This window comes from Mustelus asterias, chromosome 2 (assembly GCF_964213995.1).
Source record: "Mustelus asterias chromosome 2, sMusAst1.hap1.1, whole genome shotgun sequence".
Classification (NCBI taxonomy): Eukaryota; Metazoa; Chordata; class Chondrichthyes; order Carcharhiniformes; family Triakidae; genus Mustelus; species Mustelus asterias.
In genome coordinates this window covers 159,485,586-159,507,491 of record NC_135802.1, presented here as the reverse complement: position 1 = coordinate 159,507,491, position 21,906 = coordinate 159,485,586, and the positions used below count along the sequence as shown (strand labels likewise).

The 21,906-nt window shown below is 51.5% G+C and overlaps 1 protein-coding gene across 1 annotated transcript in view; it reads right to left on the bottom strand.

The window, feature by feature from the left end:
* The window catches only part of LOC144481341 (copine-4), a 308,388-nt gene that overhangs the window by 34,986 nt on the left and 251,496 nt on the right, over positions 1-21,906 (bottom strand). The window contains exons 5-8 of the mRNA XM_078200739.1: positions 19,507-19,605; positions 19,319-19,405; positions 9,219-9,278; positions 1,912-2,045 (exon numbers count right to left, since the gene is read on the bottom strand). Coding sequence (XP_078056865.1) covers positions 1,912-2,045; positions 9,219-9,278; positions 19,319-19,405; positions 19,507-19,605 — 380 coding nt within the window. The remainder of the gene's footprint in view (positions 1-1,911; positions 2,046-9,218; positions 9,279-19,318; positions 19,406-19,506; positions 19,606-21,906) is intronic.

The following is a 21,906-nucleotide window of genomic DNA, read 5'->3' as shown; positions in this document are numbered from 1 at the left end:
TCTCCACGTGTCTCTGTTGGTTTCCTCCGGGTGCTCCGGTTTCTTCCCACACTCCAAAGATGTACAGGTTAGGTGGATTGGCCATGGTAAGTTGCCCTTTAGTGTCCCGGGATGTGTAAATTCGATGGATTAGCTATGATAAATGTGTGTGGTTACGGGGATAGGACGGGGCAAAGGGTCTGGAGAGTCAGTGCAGACTCGATGGGCGGAATGGCCTCTTCTGCACTGTAGGGATTCTACAATTCTCTGAATAAGTAAGGAAGTAGTGAATATTTTAAAATCATATTAAGTGTAAAGACGTGCTGGTTAGCAAATCTAAAAGCCGGGAATATTTTGTACCCGAACAGGCACCAGAGTGTGGCAACTAGGGGATTTTCACAGTAACTTCATTGCAGTATCAATCATAGAATCCCTACAGTGCAGAAGGAGGCCATTCGGCCCATCAAATCTGCACCAACAACAATCCCACCCCAAGCCCTATCCCCACAACCCCACACATTTACACCGCTAATCCCTCTAACCTACACATCCTGGGACACTAAGGTGCAATTTAGCATGGCCAATGCACCTAACCCGCACATCTTTGGACTGTGGGAGGAAACCGGAGTAACTGGAGGAAACCCATGCCAACATGGGGAGAACGTGCAGACTCCGCACAGACAGTGACTCAAGCCGGGAATCGAACCGGGTCCCTGGAGCAGTGAAGCAGCAGTGCTGACCACTGTGCCACCCTCTGTAAATACAATAATGTAAGCCTACTTGTGACACTAAAAAAAAATGAGGTTTGAATTCCACACGGAGTTACCCTTTTTGAAGATTTACAGTGAAGGATTTGGTGGCAAAGCGGTGAATACCTCAGTTATGTGCTGACGGTGTGCTTCTCTTTGTAGGTAAGATTTATGCCCCTATGTCTGTTCGCAGATACAGGTGACTGAACAAAACATTGTCATTTGTTGATAGACAGGCTGGTGTAAATCTTGTGAAAACACAGCGTCTCATCATTGGACCACAATGCCACTCTGGGATAAAGATCCACCAAAGGTAGAGGAGTCTCAAACTAGAGGGCATAGCACGGTAGCACAGTGCTCAGCACTTCTGCTTCACAGCTCCAGGGACCTGGGTTCAATTCCCAGCTTGGGTCACTGTCTGTGTGGAGTTTGCACATTCTCCTCGTGTCTGCGTGGGTTTCCTCCGGGTGCTCCGGTTTCCTCCCACAGTCCAAAGATGTGCGGGTAGGTTGATTGGCCATGCTAAAAATTGCCCCTTAGAGTCCTGAAATGCGTAGGTTAGAGGGATTAGCAGGTAAATAATAAGGGATACGGGGTAGGGCCTGGGTGGGATTGTGGTTGGTGCAGGCTCAATGGGCCGAATGGCCTCCTTCTGCACTGTAGGGTTTCTATGATTTCTATGATAGGTTTAAGGTGCGAGGGGATAGATACAAAAGGGTCCAGAGGGGGCAATTTTTTCACACAGAAGGTGGTGAGTGTCTGGAACAAGCTGCCAGAGGTAGTAGTAGAGGCAGGTACAATTTTGTCTTTTAAAAAGCATTTAGACAGTTACATGGGTAAGAAGGGTATAAAGGGATATGGGCCAAATGTGGGCAATTGGGACTAGCTTGGTGGTAAAAACTGGTTGGCACAGACAAGTTGGACAAAAGGGCCAGTTTCCATGCTGTAAACATCTATGACTAAATGCTTTCTCACTGAAAGAGCATCTCTTCAAATTGTAACTCTGACATTTCTGGCGGAGATGAGGAAACCTTACATTTTAAGCCAGGTGTCAGTTTAATGCCACTTAGGCACGGCTGGTCAGTGAATACAAGACTCTGACATCCGTCCACCTGTTATTAGAATAGCTGTCTCCGGCTGTTTTTCCAGGAACAGTGACTGGCTGTGCAAAGGTTGACCTTACCTGTCATAGTCCTGGCAGATCTCGCCCACAGCTACCAGTGCTTTCAGGTACTCATTAGGCTGGTACGGGTGGATGTAGTGGAGGGAGCAGCTGTTTCTCGGATCCCCGTTGGAGGCTGTGAAATCTATGGCGACCTGGAGAACAAACGCAGGTAGACACACACGGCCGTAACTAGCCTTTTAGATGCGACACTGATAAACCCAAATGAGGAGTTCAGGAGAGACCTTCCGATCCGGAGTGGTGATGAGAATGAGGGGCTTGCGACCACAGGGAATGGTTATAGATACACGGGAGGGGGATACTGGATAAGGAACGAGGAATAAAATGGTCAGGCTGGAGGAGCAGCACCAACAGCAGCGTAGACCAGTTGGTCAATTACCTGTTCTGTTGTCCTTGTTGATGTGAGGAGTCATACACACTGCCCCTTAGGGGAGGCAATGGCCTAGTGGCATTATCGCTCGACTATTAATCCAGAGACTCAGCTAATGTTCTGGGGACCCAGGTTCGAATCCCGCCACTGCAGATGGTGGAATTTGAATTCAATAAAAAATATCTGGAATTAAGAATCGACTGATGACCATGAAACCATTGTCATTTGTCAGAAAACCCCATCTGGTTCATTAATGTCCTATAGGGAAGGAAATCTGCCATCCCTACCTGATCTGGCCTACTTGTGACTCCAGAGCCACAGCACACTCAACTCTCAACTGCCCTCAGACAACTAGGGATGGGCAATAAATGCTGGCCAGCCAGTGATGCCCATGTCCCATGAATGAATATAAAGGTTGTGCTCATGCACAAGTGATGTGACTATTCCTTGAGATGCCACATAGTCCATCGGAGGAGACACTGCTCTCGATGGGGATCGTGGATTGGGAAACTGGGTTACTGCCAGAATTCTCGATTGTTAATGAGGGGACGGTGGCACAGTGGTAAGATTACCGGATTAGTATTGCAGTGGCCTGCACTAATACTCTAGAATCATGAGTTCAATTCCCACCACAGCAGCTGAGTGAATTTAATTAATTAACAATCTGGAATAAAATGTTAGTCTCATTAATAACGACCATGAGACGACAGGATTGGTGTTGAAACCCATCTGGTTTACTAAAGCCCTACAGGGGAGGAAATCTGCTGTCCTTACAAAGTCTGGCCTACAGATAACTTTAGAAATTTGGTTGACTCTGAAGTGGCCTCGCAAACCACTTTAAGGATAGACAATAAATGATGACCTCGCCAGCGATGCAAATATCCCAGGTGCAGTGTTCAATTGTTCCATGTTTGATTATGTTAGTCTGGTAACTGATCTTTGCTCATGGTGCTTAATTGGTTAAGCCTGGGTGTTGACTCAGTGCTGAAGTAAGCAGGCACACAGAAAGACATAGAAACTCAGCTTTAAACTTTGGTGCAGACATTTTGCGATCGCAGAGATATTCTCAAGCACCGTAAATAAACCTGCTGCTCACTTAGAAACTGGTGTCATCTCCACATAGCTCTAACAACATCTACAAAATCTACAACAAGCCAGTGAATATACAACACCAGGAATGGAAAGAAATTGTCCTCGCAGAGTGCATTTTGGAACTGAACCTCGACTCCTGGTGTGTGTGTGTGTGGCCAGCAACTTGAAATAAAAGAAAGAGCTGTAGCAAGAGAGGATTAAAAGTCACCAGCCAGGGTCTTGTCGTTTCATATTATTGCACTGAGGCTAGTAGCACAATCCAGTGAAATATCTTTCCCTTTAACTGATGTTCACTGGTGTAAATTAAAGGTAAATTCTGCAATAAAGGAATTTTAAATCCGTTAATAATAATATGAACACTCAGTGATTAATTTCCCTGTGTGTTTTTTGGTGCACAATTCATAAATGCTTTCAATGTGTAAGTGAATCCTGCTGGAATAGTATGTGTGTGTGTATACATATGTGTTTGTGTGCGCATATGAGTGCATGTCAACATGTGTGTGTTTGTGTATATGCATGAATTTGCACCTGTATGCGTGCACTCAAGTGCCTGTATACCTGTGTGTGTGTGTGTGTGTGTATATATATGTTCAGGTGTATGTATATATGAATAAAACTGTGTGGGTGTCTAGAACAAAGAAAAGAACAAAGAAAATTACAGCACAGGAACAGGCCCTTTGGCGCTCCAAACCTGCACTGACCATGCTGCCCGACTGAACTAAAACCCCCTACCCTTCCGGGGACCATATCCCTCTATATCTATCCTATTCAAAAATTTGTCAAGACGCTCCTTAAAAGTTACTATCGTATCTGCTTCCACTACCTCCCCGGGCAGCGAGTTCCAGGCACTCACCATCCTCTGTGTAAAAAAACTTGCCTCGTACATCTCCTTTAAACCTTGCCCCTCGCACCTTAAACCTATGCCCCCTAGTAATTGACATTTCCACCCTGGGAAAAAGCTTCTGACTATCCACTCTGTCCATGCCCTCATCATCTTGTAGACTTCTATCAGGTCGCCCCTCAACCTCTGTCGTTCCAGTGAGACCAAACCAAGTTTCTCCAACCTCTCCTCATAGCTAATGCCCTCCATACCAGGCAACATCCTGGTAAATCTTTTCTGTACCCTCTCCAAAGCTCCCACATCCTTCTAGGTAGTGTGGCGACCAGAATTGAACACTATATTCCAACTGCGGCCTAACTAGGGTTCTATAAAGCTGCAACATGATCAGGGTTAGGGAATCAGAATGGTTACAGTGCAAAAGAAGGCTTTTTGGTCCGTCATGTTTGTGCTAGCCCTCTGCAAAAACAACTCACAAAAATTGAGACAGATGCAACATTGAATAAAATCTGTGAAGAATTGGGCTGAGATGTTTCTCCGTGCATCCCTTCCTTAATTTGCATACCCAATCTGACAACTCAGAAAAGTCCAAAGCACATTTAAAGTTTGGCTGGTGTCGAATCTCGGATCATTTCCACACTTTGATGGTGAACATATTAATCGATGCGGCATGGTCACATGATGATTGTTCATCGAGTATTCCCTTTCTCGCTGGGCTGGTTCTCCTCAACATGGGCCACCCCCATCCCACAGAGAGCTAGTGTGTGCCGCCCAGCCCATTCCGGTCAGTGCTGCCTGGGGACTGAGGGTCACAATCCGCAGGGCTCATAGAGAGTGAACAAGGAGCAGCAGAATATCATAAGGCACCTCGAGGTTGCTCCTGACGCATCGCATTGTCCAGAGTTCAGACTCCAGCAAATTTGTCTCACTTAGTTAATTATGTTTCACATTTAGAAATATCGCTCGACTGCTATCTGTAGTTAACTTAAATAGTTTAACTAGTCAGGCTATAAATTTGATGCAATACTGATAGCTACCCAGTACCAGGTAAATTAATGTCTGCGTGTAAAGGGATTAGATCACCCACCCTTGGGGGGGAAAGTAGGGCAGGCAAGAAAGAAAATATACTCTGTTTACAAAGGAACAACACTCTATAAAAGGGCCGGGTTTCCATGGTTACCTGTATATTCCTGTACCTTCTCATGTCCTCACAAACAAGTTTCTGACAGAGTCTCAGGCAACTGGGTTCTAACTTAAAACATCTATCGGTGTCACCTCCCCCCAACCCCCCAAAGCATTTTAACCCAAATCCTGACCAACCCTTGAGCTGGCCAGTGGAATCCCGTGGGGCAGCAGTCTATAGAATCCATAGATTCCCTACAGTGCGGAAGGAGGCCATTCGGCCCATTGAGTCTGTGCCAACAACAATCCCACCCCAGTCCCTATCCCCATAAGCCCACATATTTACCCTGCTAATCCCCTGACACTAGAGTCAATTGAGCATGGCCAATCCACCTAACCTGCACATCTTTGAACTGTAGAAGGAAACTGGAGCACCCGGTGGCAAACCCACGCAGACACGGGGAGAATGTGCAAACTCCACACAGACAGTGATCCGAGGCCAGAATTGAACCCAGGTCCCTGGCACTGTGAGGCAGCAGTGCTAACCACTGTGCCACCGTGCCACCCCGAATCCGAGGGGCTTCCGAAGCAGAGTTCCAAAATGACCTCAGCTGAAGTTCACTGAACAACAGAATATTTAGCTGTCTGGATTGTCAGGGGAGTCGATAGTTTCCTGATCCTTAAGCCCAACTCTTTCACATCCTACCATCTCCTTGGAGCTTGGTATCAAATTTTATTTGATAACCGCTGCTGTTGAAGTGTTTTGATTTGCTACCTTAAAGGCGGTATATAAATGCAGGTTGTTGCTGCTCTTGGCCAGCCTTGGGGCCTGCAGGTACTTGGGAAGAGTAACTACCACACTGTCCCCACCACCACCACGAGACGCTCAGGGGAAGGCATTGGGAAGTCGGTTAAGGTCTGGACAGGGCGGAGCCAACCTCTCCATTCATCACTCCAGTCAACATTTCCCAAAGGTGTTGAGCGTACAACATCATTGCTGTGTTTATATAGCACCCTTTACATAATAAAATGCACAAAGGCCCTCCCATTGGAGTGTTAGGGAACAAAATCTGGCTCTGAGCCAGCTGGGGTGAAATTAGGACCTGTGACCTCAGGGAGGTAGACTTAAAGGAGTGTCTTCAAGGAGAGAAGTGGGATAGGAAGGTGGGGAGCTTTAGGGAGGGAATTATACAGTGTAGGCTCCAATGGTGCAGCGATTCAAATCAGAGATGCCCAAGAGGCCAGGACAAGACACCAGGCACAATCATCTGGACCTACACGCTGGTGGGATCTTCTGGTCTTGCCGATGGCACACCCTTGCCATTGATTTCCCGCCAGCAGGGAGTCGGAGTCAAAGGGAAATCCCACTGTCAATGGCAGGACAAGATCCCACCACCGGCCAACAGTACATCACCTCTCGCCATCGAGAAAATGGCGCGGAAGACATAGGAGCAGAACAAGCCATTGGGCCCATCAAGCCTGTTCCACCATCCAGTGAGATCATTACTGATCCTATGTGATAATCCCATAACCCTTTATTCCATTACTGATTGAAAATCTGTCTATCTCAGCCTTGAATATACTTAACGACCCAGACCCTACAGCCCTCTGCGGTGAAGAATTCCACAGATTCACTCCCCTCTGAGAGAAGAAATTACTTCCCATCTCAGTCTTAAAGAGGAGTACAGATAACCACTGCACGGTGGCACTGTGGTTAGCACTGCTGCCTCACAGCGCCAGGGACCCGGGTTCAATTCCAGCCTCGGGACACTGTCTGTGTGGAGTCTGCACATTCTCCCCGTGTCTGTGTGAGTTTCCTCCGGGTGCTCCGCTTTCCTCCCACAGTCCAAAGATGCGCGGGTTAGGTTGGTTGGCCGTGCTAAATTGACCCTAGTGTCAGGGGGATTAGCAGGGGTTACGGGGATGGGGCCTGGGTGAGATTGTGGTCGGTGCAGACCCGATGGGCCAAATGGCCTCCTTCTGCACTGTAGGGATTCTATGATAATTTGGGAGGATCATGGGGCTGGAGGAGTTGGCGAGGTGAGGCCATGGAGGGATTTTCTTAAAATGAGGAATTTAAAATTCTTGACTGTGAGGCACTTTGGGTCAGAGAGCACGAGTGTGATAGGGGAACAGGACTCGCTGCGAGTAAGGGTAGGGGCAGCTTGAGTCATAGAATCATAGAATCCTCCAGTGCAGGAGGCTGCCATTCGGCCCATCGAGTCTACACCATCCACAATCCCAGGGCCTATCCCCATAACTCCATCCATTTATCCTAGCTCGTCCCTCCGACGCTAAGGGGCAATTTAGCACGGCCAATCCACCTAACCTGCATATCTTTGGAATGTGGGAGGAAAGAGTGCAGAGAAGGTTCACAAGGATGTTGCCGGGACTTGAGAAGCTGAGTTACAGAGAGAGATTGAATAGGTTGGGACTTTATTCCCTGGAGCGTAGAAGATTGAGGGGAGATTTGATAGAGGTGTATAAGATTTTGATGGGTATAGATAGAGCGAATGCAAGCAGGCTTTTTCCGCTGAGGCTAGGGGAGAAAAAAACCAGAGGGCATGGGTTAAGGGTGAAAGGAGAAAAGTTTAAAGGGAATATTAGGGGGGGCTTCTTCACGCAGAGAGTGGTGGGAGTGTGGAATGTGCTGCCGGATAAAGTGGTAAATGCGGGGTCACTTTTAACATTTAAGAAAAACTTGGACAGGTTCATGGATGAGAGGGGTGTGGAGGGATATGGTCCAAGTGCAGGTCAGTGGGACTAGGCATAAAATGGTTCGGCACAGACAAGAAGGGCCAAAAGGCCTGTTTCTGAGCTGTAATTTTCTATGGTTCTATGGAAACCGGAGCACCCGGAGGAAACCCACGCAGATACGGGGAGAATGTGCAAACTCCACACAGACAGTGACCCAAGCTGGGAATCAAACCCACATCGCTAGCGCCCCCCCCCCCCCCAGCCTTTAAATTGAACACTAAAGAGGTGCTGGGATTTAAACTGGTCACCAGCAGCACCTTGTCCCCAGTTTCAATACCCACTTCATCCCAGTTGACATTAACCTGTGCGTCTCTTGTCTGGACGCGGGTTAAGGTGTTTTACTGCTGGTCAGAAATTAAAACAGAAGTCTATACAGATACTGAACCTGACCAAACACATCCTCCCGTCAGCCACCTTGTGGAGGGGACCTGATCGGTGCGGTGGAGACGCAGGGCCCCATCTTACCGACCCTTCACGCCACGTTTCCGCTGCAGCGAGGTGGGAGAATTTGGTGCCCAGCCAAATCTCCGTTCACTGCGACGAGATCCCGTTGGCCTGAACGGCTGTAACATCGCGGCCACAGCTTTACTTTGACAGCTCCTCCTGCGCTCAACTAAGACCATCAGAACCAAGAGCTGGGGTCGGCTATTCAGCCCCTCCAGCCTGCTCCTCCAGTTAAAAGGATTGCAGCTGAACTGAAGTGGTCTTAACGCCACTCTCCTGTCTGCCCCCACCATAACCCTTGACTCCCCTTGTCGAACAGAAATCTGTCTAATTCAGACTGGAATATATTCAAGGAACCAGCCTCCACTGCCTGCTATGGGAGAGAGAATTCCAAAGACTAATGACCCTCGCCCTAATTAAGATCATCATGGTGCTTTATATGTATTTAGTTGATGTGAATGGGCAGAACTGATCGTGCAAGACAGCTTCAAGAGGTGGAACACCCAACGTCAAAGACTGATGGAAGCCACTTGATTCTATCATGCCCTCTGTCCAATTAATCTTTTCCTCAAACATGTATCATCCTCATATTCACCCTGGTTAATAGGTTTCAGCAATTGCAGCAAGGCAGGTCAGGGCTGGGTTTTAATTTGGATTAAAATCTTGTAATGGAGAGTCACTTACTGTGAACTGAATCTGACATCCGCCCATGATATAATCGAGGAAGGAATGCATCTTGTGGATCTGCAGGTCAGAAAAGACTTGGATTATGTTCAGCGAGAGAATCATCGCCTTCACTCAGGCAATGGTTAATGACAACCAGCGCGATGCCAAAATGTTTTAAAACGCATTACTGTCAACAGCAGCAGTATCATCAGGGCGATGGAAGCACAGAGGTCAGCAGTTTATTCCCTGTCATATGAATAACCATTTGCCAAACACAAATAGTGAATGAGGAAGCAAAGGTCCGATGGCCAGAATCCTCGCCGTCTGCATAGCGAGTACCAGGCATGCAGAAATTGTAAATCGCGCTCTCACTGCGTGGGTGGGTGGGATGGATGCCATAGACGACATAGAATCCCATCGAGTCCGCATCGAGTCTCCAACAGAGCATCTTACCCAGGCCCACACCCTGCCCCATCCCTGTTACCCCATGCATTTTCCCCGCTAATTCCCCATACCTACACATCTTGGTGCAATTTAACATGGCCAATCTACCTAACCCACCAATCTTTGGACTGTGGAAGGAAACCGGAGCACCCGGAGGAAACCCACGCAGACACGGGGAGAATGTGCAAACTCCACACAGACAGTGACCCAAGCCGGGAATCGAACCCAGGTTCCTGGCGCTGTGAGGCAGCAGTAACAAAGTGGAATGTCTGAATCGCGCTGCCCTCTGCGATGTACAAGGCTAAATTAGATTGTTTGCTGCCAGATCTGCTTTATTTTTAAGTGTGTCTTCACACCTGCACTGTTTTTCACCCTTTTATTGATGGAGAGGGGAGGGGCGGTGGGGAGGGGTGGCGGGGAGAGGGGTGGCGGGAGGGGGGGGTGGGGTGCGGGGGGATAGTGGTGGAAAGATCCCCTAGCTGATCATTATTGCATTGACCCAGATTATGAACGACCATTCCATGGCCAACAAGTCCAAGCATTGAACTTGAACCCAGAGCTCCTGGTCCATCAATAGGGGCACTACCCACAGCCTCCAATATCCTGGGAATGTTGAAGCTGTGTTACGATTGTGAGTGTATCTGCGTCTGCACATATGTTTGGGTGTTAGAAAATAACAGCGTAAGAAATAGGAGCTCTTTGCACTTACTCCACCATTCCAGAAGATCAGAGCTGATCTACATCAATTCCATCTTCCCACACTATCCCTGTATCCCTTCTTACAGAGATTGAAAAAAGCTTTCTTATAGAATCCTACAGTGCAGAAGGAGGCCATTCGGCCCATCAAGTCTGCACCGACCACAATCCCACCCAGGAAAGGGCACCACCATGCATTTACCCTGCTAGTCCCCTGATACTAAGAGTCAATTTATCATGGCCAATCCACCGAACCCGCACATCTTTGGACTGTGGGAAGAAACCGGAGCACCCGGAGGAAACCCACGCAGACATGGGGAGAACGTGCAGACTCCACACAGACAGTCACCCAAGCCGGGAGGCGAACCCTGGTCCCTGGAGCTGTGAGGCAGCAGTGCCAATCACTGTGCCACCGTGCCGCCCTTCATTCACATAATGCCTAAAAATCTATCAATGTCTGTCCTGAATATATTCTACACTGAGCATCCTCTGGGGTGGAGAATTCCAAAGATTCACAACCCACGGAGTGAAGAAATTCCGCCTCATCTCCGTGCTTAACGGCCGACCCCTCACCCTGAGACTGTGACCCCGTGTTCTAGATTCTCCAACCAGTTCCTCAGCATCCACCCTCACAAACCCCTTCAGAATTTTATCGCCAAAAACCTCCGACTTTGCCCGCGGCTGGGATTCTCCGGTGTCACTGCGGTGAATGGAGTTTTGGCTAAGCGCCATATTCTCCTTTCTCGCTGGCAGCGGGGGGCGGGTATGGATGAGATCGGAGAATCCAACCCGATATGTGTCAATCAGATCACTCTGCGTTCTTCTACAGCCGAGCCTCCCCTGTGTGATTGTTTGAACTTTAGAATGCTATGGGCACTTGTTGGTCCGTTTGAATTGATGGACACAGTCATCCTACTTTGGGGAATTAGTTGAAGATCTCAATTTGCCGGCATCATCGTTTACTGTCACCCGATCAGGAAAATATCAAACCATTCTGTGAGAAACACTTCCATGTGGCACGGATCACACTCTCTGTCTGCCTCAGGATACCTTGTTGAATGTTTTAACACCAGAAACTAAGGACTCTGTTCACGGTCTGGGATTTCAACTACAACCACTAAATAATCCCCCCACCCTCCACCCCACAATAGCCCCTCCACCCTGCGTACCACAATAACCCCCCGACCCTGCGTACCACAATAACCCCTCCACCCTGCGTACCGCAATAACCCCTCCATCCTGCGTACCGCAATAACCCCTCCACCCTGCGTACCGCAATAACCCCTCCACCCTGCGTACCGCAATAACCCCTCCACCCTGCGTACCGCAATAACCCCTCCACCCTGCGTACCGCAACAACCCCTCCACCCTGCGTACCGCAATAACCCCACCACCCTGCGTACCGCAATAGCCCCTCCACCCTGCGTACCGCAATAACCCCTCCACCCTGCGTACCGCAATAACCCCACCACCCTGCGTACCGCAATAACCCCTCCACCCTGCGTACCGCAATAACCCCACCACCCTGCGTACCGCAATAACCCCCCGACCCTGCGTACCGCAATAACCCCTCCACCCTGCGCACCGCAATAACCCCTCCACCCTGCGTACCGCAATAACCCCTCCACCCTGCGCACCGCAATAACCCCTCCACCCTGCGTACCGCAATAACCCCTCCACCCTGCGTACCGCAATAACCCCTCCACCCTGCGCACCGCAATAACCCCTCCACCCTGCGTACCGCAATAACCCCTCCACCCTGCGCACCGCAATAACCCCTCCACCCTGCGTACCGCAATAACCCCTCCACCCTGCGTACCGCAATAACCCCCCGACCCTGCGTACCGCAATAACCCCTCCACCCTGCGCACCGCAATAACCCCTCCACCCTGCGTACCGCAATAACCCCTCCACCCTGCGTACCGCAATAACCCCTCCACCCTGCGTACCGCAGTAACCCATCCACCCTGCGTACCGCAATAACCCCTCCACCCTGCGCACCGCAATAACCCCTCCACCCTGCGCACCGCAATAACCCCTCCACCCTGCGTACCGCAATAACCCCCCGACCCTGCGTACCGCAATAACCCCTCCACCCTGCGTACCGCAATAACCCCCCGACCCTGCGTACCGCAATAACCCCTCCACCCTGCGCACCGCAATAACCCCTCCACCCTGCGCACCGCAATAACCCCTCCACCCTGCGTACCGCAATAACCCCTCCACCCTGCGTACCGCAATAACCCCCCGACCCTGCGTACCGCAATAACCCCTCCACCCTGCGTACCGCAATAACCCCTCCACCCTGCGTACCGCAATAACCCCTCCACCCTGCGTACCGCAATAACCCCTCCACCCTGCGTACCGCAATAACCCCTCCACCCTGCGTACCGCAATAACCCCTCCACCCTGCGTACCGCAATAACCCCTCCACCCTGCGTACCACAATAACCCCTCCACCCTGCGTACCGCAATAACCCCTCCACCCTGCATACCACAATAACCCCCCGACCCTGCGTACCGCAGTAACCCATCCACCCTGCGTACCGCAATAGCCCCTCCACCCTGCGTACCGCAGTAACCCATCCACCCTGCGTACCACAATAACCCCTCCACCCTGCGTACCGCAATAACCCCTCCACCCTGCGTACCGCAATAACCCCTCCACCCTGCGCACCGCAATAACCCCTCCACCCTGCGTACCACAATAACCCCTCCACCCTGCGTACCGCAATAACCCCTCCACCCTGCGCACCGCAATAACCCCTCCACCCTGCGCACCGCAATAACCCCTCCACCCTGCGTACCGCAATAACCCCTCCACCCTGCGTACCGCAATAACCCCTCCACCCTGCGTACCGCAATAACCCCTCCACCCTGCGTACCGCAATAACCCCTCCACCCTGCGCACCGCAATAACCCCTCCACCCTGCGCACCGCAATAACCCCTCCACCCTGCGTACCGCAATATCCCCTCCACCCTGCGTACCGCAATAACCCCCCGACCCTGCGTACCGCAATAACCCCTCCACCCTGCGTACCGCAATAACCCCTCCACCCTGCGTACCGCAATAACCCCTCCACCCTGCGCACCGCAATAACCCCTCCACCCTGCGCACCGCAATAACCCCTCCACCCTGCGTACCGCAATAACCCCTCCACCCTGCGTACCGCAATAACCCCCCGACCCTGCGTACCGCAATAACCCCTCCACCCTGCGTACCGCAATAACCCCTCCACCCTGCGCACCGCAATAACCCCTCCACCCTGCGTACCGCAGTAACCCATCCACCCTGCGTACCACAATAACCCCTCCACCCTGCGTACCGCAATAACCCCTCCACCCTGCGTACCGCAATAACCCCCCGACCCTGCGTACCGCAGTAACCCATCCACCCTGCGTACCGCAATAGCCCCTCCACCCTGCGTACCGCAGTAACCCATCCACCCTGCGTACCACAATAACCCCTCCACCCAGCGTACCGCAATAACCCCTCCACCCTGCGTACCGCAATAACCCCTCCACCCTGCGTACCGCAGTAACCCATCCACCCTGCGTACCGCAATAGCCCCTCCACCCTGCGTACCGCAATAACCCCTCCACCCTGCGTACCGCAATAACCCCCCCAACCTGCGCACCGCAATAACCCCCCCACCCTGCGTACCGCAATAACCCCTCCACCCTGCGTACCGCAATAACCCCTCCACCCTGCGCACTGCAATAACCCCTCCACCCTGCGTACCGCAATAACCCCCCCACCCTGCGTACCGCAATAACCCCCCCACCCTGCGCACCGCAATAACCCCCCCACCCTGCGTACCGCAATAACCCCTCTACCTTGCGTACCGCAATAACCCCCCCACCCTGCGCACCGCAATAACCCCCCCACCCTGCGCACCGCAATAACCCCCCCACCCTGCGCACCGCAATAACCCCCCCACCCTGCGTACCGCAATAACCCCTCTACCTTGCGTACCGCAATAACCCCCCCACCCTGCGTACCGCAATAACCCCTCTACCTTGCGTACCGCAATAACCCCTCCACCCTGCGTACTGCAATAACCCCCCCACCCTGCGTACCGCAATAACCCCTCCACCCTGCGCACCGCAATAACCCCTCCACCCTGCGTACCGCAATAACCCCTCCACCCTGCGTACCGCAATAACCCCTCCACCCTGCATACCGCAATAACCCCTCCACCCTGCGTACCGCAATAACCCCCCGACCCTGCGTACCGCAATAACCCCCCGACCCTGCGTACCGCAATAACCCCTCCACCCTGCGTACCGCAATAACCACCCGACCCTGCGTACCGCAATAACCCCCCGACCCTGCGTACCGCAATAACCCCCCGACCCTGCGTACCGCAATAACCCCTCCACCCTGCGTACCGCAATAACCCCCCGACCCTGCGTACCGCAATAACCCCCCGACCCTGCGTACCGCAATAGCCCCTCCACCCTGCGCACCGCAATAGCCCCTCCACCCTGCGCACCGCAATAACCCCTCCACCCTGCGCACCGCAATAGCCCCTCTACCTTGCGTACCGCAATAACCCCACCACCCTGCGTACCGCAATAACCCCTCTACCTTGCGTACCGCAATAACCCCTCCACCCTGCGTACCACAATAACCCCCCGACCCTGCGTACCGCAATAACCCCTCCACCCTGCGCACCGCAATAGCCCCTCCACCCTGCGTACCACAATAACCCCTCCACCCTGCGTACCGCAATAACCCCTCCACCCTGCGTACCGCAATAACCCCTCCACCCTGCGTACCGCAATAACCCCTCCACCCTGCGTACCGCAATAACCCCTCCACCCTGCGTACCCCAAATCCCCTCCACCCTGCGCACCGCAATAACCCCTCCACCCTGCGCACCGCAATAACCCCTCCACCCTGCGTACCGCAATAACCCCTCCACCCTGCGTACCGCAATAACCCCTCCACCCTGTGTACCGCAATAACCCCTCCACCCTGCGTACCGCAATAGCCCCTCCACCCTGCGTACCGCAATAACCCCACCACCCTGCGTACCGCAATAACCCCTCTACCTTGCGTACCGCAATAACCCCTCCACCCTGCGTACCGCAATAACCCCTCCACCCTGCGTACCGCAATAGCCCCTCTACCTTGCGTACCGCAATAACCCCACCACCCTGCGTACCGCAATAACCCCTCTACCTTGCGTACCGCAATAACCCCTCCACCCTGCGTACCACAATAACCCCCCGACCCTGCGTACCGCAATAACCCCTCCACCCTGCGTACCGCAATAACCCCTCCACCCTGCGCACCGCAATAACCCCTCCACCCTGCGTACCGCAATAGCCCCTCCACCCTGCGTACCGCAATAACCCCTCCACCCTGCGTACCGCAATAACCCCTCCACCCTGCGTACCGCAATAACCCCCCCACCCTGCGTACCGCAATAACCCCTCCACCCTGCGTACCGCAATAACCCCTCCACCCTGCGTACCGCAACAACCCCTCCACCCTGCGTACCGCAATAACCCCTCCACCCTGCGTACCGCAATAACCCCCCGACCCTGCGTACCGCAATAACCCCTCCACCCTGCGTACCGCAATAACCCCTCCACCCTGCGCACCGCAATAACCCCTCCACCCTGTGCACCGCAATAACCCCTCCACCCTGCGTAGCCCAATAGCCCCTCCACCCTGCGCACCGCAATAGCCCCTCCACCCTGCGTAGCCCAATAACCCCTCCACCCTGCGCACCGCAATAGCCCCTCCACCCTGCGTAGCCCAATAACCCCTCCACCCTGCGTACCGCAATAACCCCTCCACCCTGCGCACCGCAATAACCCCTCCACCCTGCGCACCGCAATAGCCCCTCCACCCTGCGTACCGCAATAGCCCCTCCACCCTGCGTACCGCAATAACCCCTCCACCCTGCGCACCGCAATAGCCCCTCCACCCTGCGTACCGCAATAACCCCTCCACCCTGCGTACCACAATAACCCCTCCACCCTGCGTACCGCAATAACCCCTCCACCCTGCGTACCGCAATACCCCCTCCACCCTGCGTACCACAATAACCCCTCCACCCTGCGTACCGCAATAACCCCTCCACCCTGTGTACCCCAATAGCCCCTCCACCCTGCGTACCGCAATAGCCCCTCCACCGTGCATACCGCAATAGCCCCTCCACCCTGTGTACCGCAATAACCCCTCCACCCTGCGTACCGCAATAACCCCTCCACCCTGCGTACCGCAGTAACCCATCCACCCTGCGTACCGCAATAGCCCCTCCACCCTGCGTACCGCAATAACCCCTCCACCCTGCGTACCGCAATAACCCCTCCACCCTGCGTACCGCAATAACCCCTCCACCCTGTGTACCGCAGTAACCCATCCACCCTGCGTACCGCAATAGCCCCTCCACCCTGCGTACCGCAGTAACCCATCCACCCTGCGTACCGCAATAACCCCTCCACCCTGCGTACCGCAATAACCCCTCCACCTTGCGGACTGCAATAACCCCTTCACCCTGCGTACCGCAATAGCCCCTCCACCTTGCGTACCGCAATAACCCCTCCACCTTGCGTACCACAATAACCCCTCCACCCTGCGTACCACAATAGCCCCCCCACCCTGCACACTGGGTGACACAGCCAGACTCTCAATGGCCTGGGTGATCTCAGCTTTCCAATTAATCTGCAGCTTTGTAGATTTTAGACAGATTTTTGATTAACAAGTGAGTCGAGCATTATGAAGGGATAGTGGGGGTGGGCAGGAAAGTGGAGTTTGAACCACAATCAGGTCAACCATGAAGGGGCAATCAAGGGGCCGAGTGGCCTACTCCATTTTATGAAATTCTTCTCCATCACCGTTGACCCGGTATTTACCCATTAGACACTGTCACTCTTTCTCGGAGAGGACTCCTTTGCTCAAGGAGCCTGACACTGGGGACAGGCGGCAACATTTAAAATCGAGTTTGTCAACAACATCTTTTTTGAAAAAGTATTTCCTTCCCAAAGGGAAACCTGCATTTCCCAAACTCCCTTCGCAACCTCAGAATGTCCTAAAGTGCATTGTAACCAGTGAATTGCTTCTCAATTGCTGCAATACTTCTGAATTGTGGGAATACAGGAGAGGTGCAGCCATCAATTGATAACTCCCAGAGAGCCAAGTGAAAAAGACCAAATAACATGTTATGGTGATGCTGCGATTGGCCAGGGATAAATCCCCTGCTCTTCCGAATAATACCATGGTGTTTTATATCCATTTGAGGGGTCTTGAGACAGGACCTCAGCTGAACAATGGCATCCCCAGCAAGACAAGAAACATGGTGCTAAAAATTTACGCCTAATTCTCAATGCTTTGTTACATTCAACACCTTCAAACCCTGCTCTGTGCTACTGAATAATGGGGAGGCGATGGCCCAGTGGTATTATCGCTAGACTATTAATCCAGAAACTCAGCTAGTAATCTGGGGTCCCGGGCTAGGCATCGTGGCACAGTGGTTAGCACTGCTGCCTCACAACGCCAGGTACCTGGGTTCGATTCTGGCCTCGGGTGACTGTCCGTGTGGAGTTTGCACATTCTCCCAGTGTCTGCGTGGGTTTCCTCCGGGTGCTCCAGTTTCCTCCCACACTCCAAACATGTGCAAGTTAGATGGATTGGCCATGTTAAATTGCCCCTTAGTGTCAGGGGGATTGGCAGGGTAAAAACGTGGGGTTATGGGGATCGGGCCTGGGTGGGATTGTTGTTGGTGCAGACTCGATGGGCCGAAAGGCCTCCTTCTGCACTGAAGGGATTCTATGGTTCTATAGAATCCCGCCATGGCAGATGGTGGAATTTGAATTCAATAAAATACCTGGCATTAAGAATCTACTGATGACCATGAAACCATTGTCGATTGTCGGAAAAACCCATCTGGTTCATTGATGTTCTTTAGGGAAGGAAATCTGCCGTCCTTACCCGGTCTGGCCTACATGTGACTCCAGAGCCACAGCAATGTGGTTGACTCTCAACTACCCTCTGAACAAGGGCAACTAGAGATGGACAATAAATGCTGGCCAGCCAGCGACACCCATGTCCCACGAATGAGTAAAGAAAAATTCCCAACCTCTTTCCATACATTACTGTAATTGTTTTGTGATGACTTTAATCTGGCAATTGAGGTGGGCCAGTTAGAATATGAACTCCCTGATTAAGGGCCAAATTGATGGGCCAATCGGGGAGCCTGCTGCTTTGTATTTAACCAGGCGTGTCAGTTCCTCTGGGACTCTGAGTGCAGACTGCTGACTGAAAGCACTCTGTGTGCTGCTGTCAAACTTGTAAATAAAGGGTTTTTGGTGAAGGGACTTCTGCCTCCGAAGACTTATTACAGTTTTCAGAGTCAATCGTGACACCAGCTCCAGCTCCACACAGGGCGGGCTCAACTCAGGGACCGATTTCTGCAAAAAAGTTGATGACATTTCATTTATTGGCAAACAAACACAAAATGAAGTGTTTACTAAGCCAATCGAGTGTTAGCAGGGATCTTTCAAATGAAGATACAAAATTCCGATTTGAGGTATACTGGTTGACGCAAGTATGACTTTCTTTCCCTCAGTCTTGGAGTCTGGCAGCTGATCTGATCAAAGGGGTTTAAAATGTGGGACATTTAAAGAGCCACTGCAGAGACACCCCCAGTGGTTAGCACTGCTGCCTCACAGCGCCAGGGACCCAGGTTCAATTCCTGTCTTGGGTCACTGTTTGTGTGGAGTTTGGACTTTCTCCCCATGAAGAAATTTCACCTCCTGCCCATCGCAAATGGCCACCCCTACTTCTGAGACTATGACCCCTCCCTCTAGACCAAGACTCTCCAGCCGGGGGGGGGGAAACAACCATTCCACAAAAAGGTGAGATCGACCTGAACGGTCTCTCTTATCACCATGTAAGGTTTTAGATTTTCCTAACGGCTCGTATCTCCGGATAGTCAGGGGAGGTAAAGAAGGGGCTGACCTTACAGAGGTTGAGAATGACGATGCCGGAATTCTTGTAGTTTTTCTTCTTTGTTTTGTATTTGTGGTTGATGCACTCCCACTGAACCTGCAATGAGAAAGGTTCCACACAAGAACAACGTGGCTGACATGGGTTTGTATAAAGACGCACAGAAAGTTCAAATGTAAAAAAAAAAGGGTTTTCTCTACCTGTCTGCCTTCCATTGCCCCACGCATTTCTACAAAGTTTGATGTAAATTCTCCAATAAAGTCGTGTTTACCATTGGAATCCCAGTCCCAGACTATCAACTGAAAGATAAGAACACGACACATGAGAATGGTCACACACAGGCAACGCTTCTTAAAAGAAATATTAGATCCCATTCAGTTCAGAATCACTCAGCACGTTCTTTGAGAATCAGTTCTACACATATAAAACATCAAGGCGTTCATTTAATCATAGAATCCCTGCAGTGCAGAAGGAGGCCATTCAGCCCTCCAAATCTGCACCGACTCTTTGGCAGAGTACCATACCCAGGCCCTCTCCCTGTAAACACCGCACATTCACCACGCCAGTCCACCTAACCAGCACGTCTTTCACACAGTGGGAGGAAACCGGAGCACCCGGAGGAAACCCACACAGACACGGGGAGAACGTGCAGAGTCTGCACAGTCAGTGACCCGGGGATCGAACCCGGGTCCCTGGCACTGTGAGGCAGCAGTGCTACTGTGATGTAAAGATATACAACTGACATAAAAGGAAAATGTCGAACTCTAAAGCAGAACTGGACGCGATGAATGCTAAATTTACTCAGTAATTTGTGATAAGGTTTCTTTTCTCTTTGTACCAGAGACTCAGAGCCGGGGAAACTCTAGTGTGAAGATTTGGCTGAAAGAAAGTGGAGTCGTGGAACATTGAACCAGATTAACCAGATTGGCGTACACTTTAATTTTCCAAAAAAATACTCGATAGGGCAGCACTATGGCACAGCGGTTAGCACTGCTGCCTCACAGCGCCAGGGACCTGGGTTCGATTCCCGGCTTGGGTCACTGTCTGTGTGGAGTCTGCATGTTCTCCCCGTGTCTGCGTGGGTTTCCTCCGGGTGCTCCGGTTTCCTCCCACAGTCCAAAGATGTGCGGGTTAGGTGGATTGGCCATGATAAATTGCCCCTTAGTGTTGGGGGGGATTAGCAGGGTAAATTTGTGGGGTTATGGGGATAGGGCCTGGGTGGAATTGTGGTCAGTGCAGGCCCGATGGGCCAAATGGCCTCCTTCTGCATTGTAGGGATTCTATGATTCTATTTGGAAACCAAATCCAAAACCTTGTCCACCGATTGATTTTTGAACATAGCGTCCCTAACTATCACATTTACAGCAATGTTCGGAGTACAGAAGAATGAGAGGTGACCTTACTGAAAGATATAAGACCCTGAAAAAACTTGACAGTGTGGATTTTGGGAGGAAGTTTCCACGGATGGGAGAGACTGGAACCAGGGGACAGAGTTTAAAAATAAGAGGTCTCCCCTTTAAGACGGAGATGAGGAGAATTTGATTTTTCTCAGCAGGTCAATCGTGCGTGGAACACTCTTCCTCAGAAAGCAGTGGCAAAATGGGTCATCACTGAATTAATTCACGGCTGAGAGCCCAAGATCTGACTCGGTTGAAGTGAATGGTATAGATGTCTTTTCGGGAGGTTATTTCAGTTCACGAGGGAGAAAGGAATAAAATGCTATGCTGATGGGATTGAATGAGGTAAGTTGGGAAGAGACTCGCATGGAGAATAAATATTAACACAGACCAGTTTGGGAAGAATAGTCCGTGTCTGTGTGGGTAAAGTCCACGTAATTATCTTAAAGCTGGCATGATATTGGGGTGAAATGGTGAGGTAGCACACATTCCTTTATTCATTCATGGGATGTGGGTCTCGCTGGCTAGGCCAGCATTTATTGCCCATCCCTTTTGCCCTCGAGAAGATGGTGGTGAGGCATCTCGTGAGCTGCTGCAGCCCATATGGGTGTAGGTACACCCACAATGCTGTTAGCGAGGGAGTTCCAGGATTTTGGCCCAGCGACAGTGAAGGAACAGCGACATATTTCCAAGCCAGGATGATGAGTGGCTTGGAGGGGAACCTCCATGTGGTGGTTTTCCCAGATACCTGCTGCCCTTGTCTTTCTAGACAGTAGTGGTCGCAGGTTTGGAAGGTGCTGTCGAAGGAACCTTGCTGACGTGCATTTTATGGATGGTACACACTGGTGCTCCTGTGTTATTAATGGAGAGAGTGAATGGTTGATGTGGTGCCACTCGAGCGGGCTGCTTTGTCTTGGATGGTGTTGAACTTCTCAAGTGTTGTTGGAGCTGACCTCAACCAGGCAAGTGGAGAGTATTCCATCACACTCCTGACTTGTGCTTTGTAGATATTGGATAGGCTTTGGGGAGTCAGGAGGTGAGTTTCTTTCTGCAGTATTCCCAGCTTCTGATTTGCTCTTACAGCTGCTATATTTATATGGCTACAAAAACAGAAAATGCTGGAAAATCTCAGCAGGTCTGCCAGCCTCTGTGGAGAGAGAATAGAGCCAACTTTTTGAGTCTGGATGACCCTTTGACAGAGTG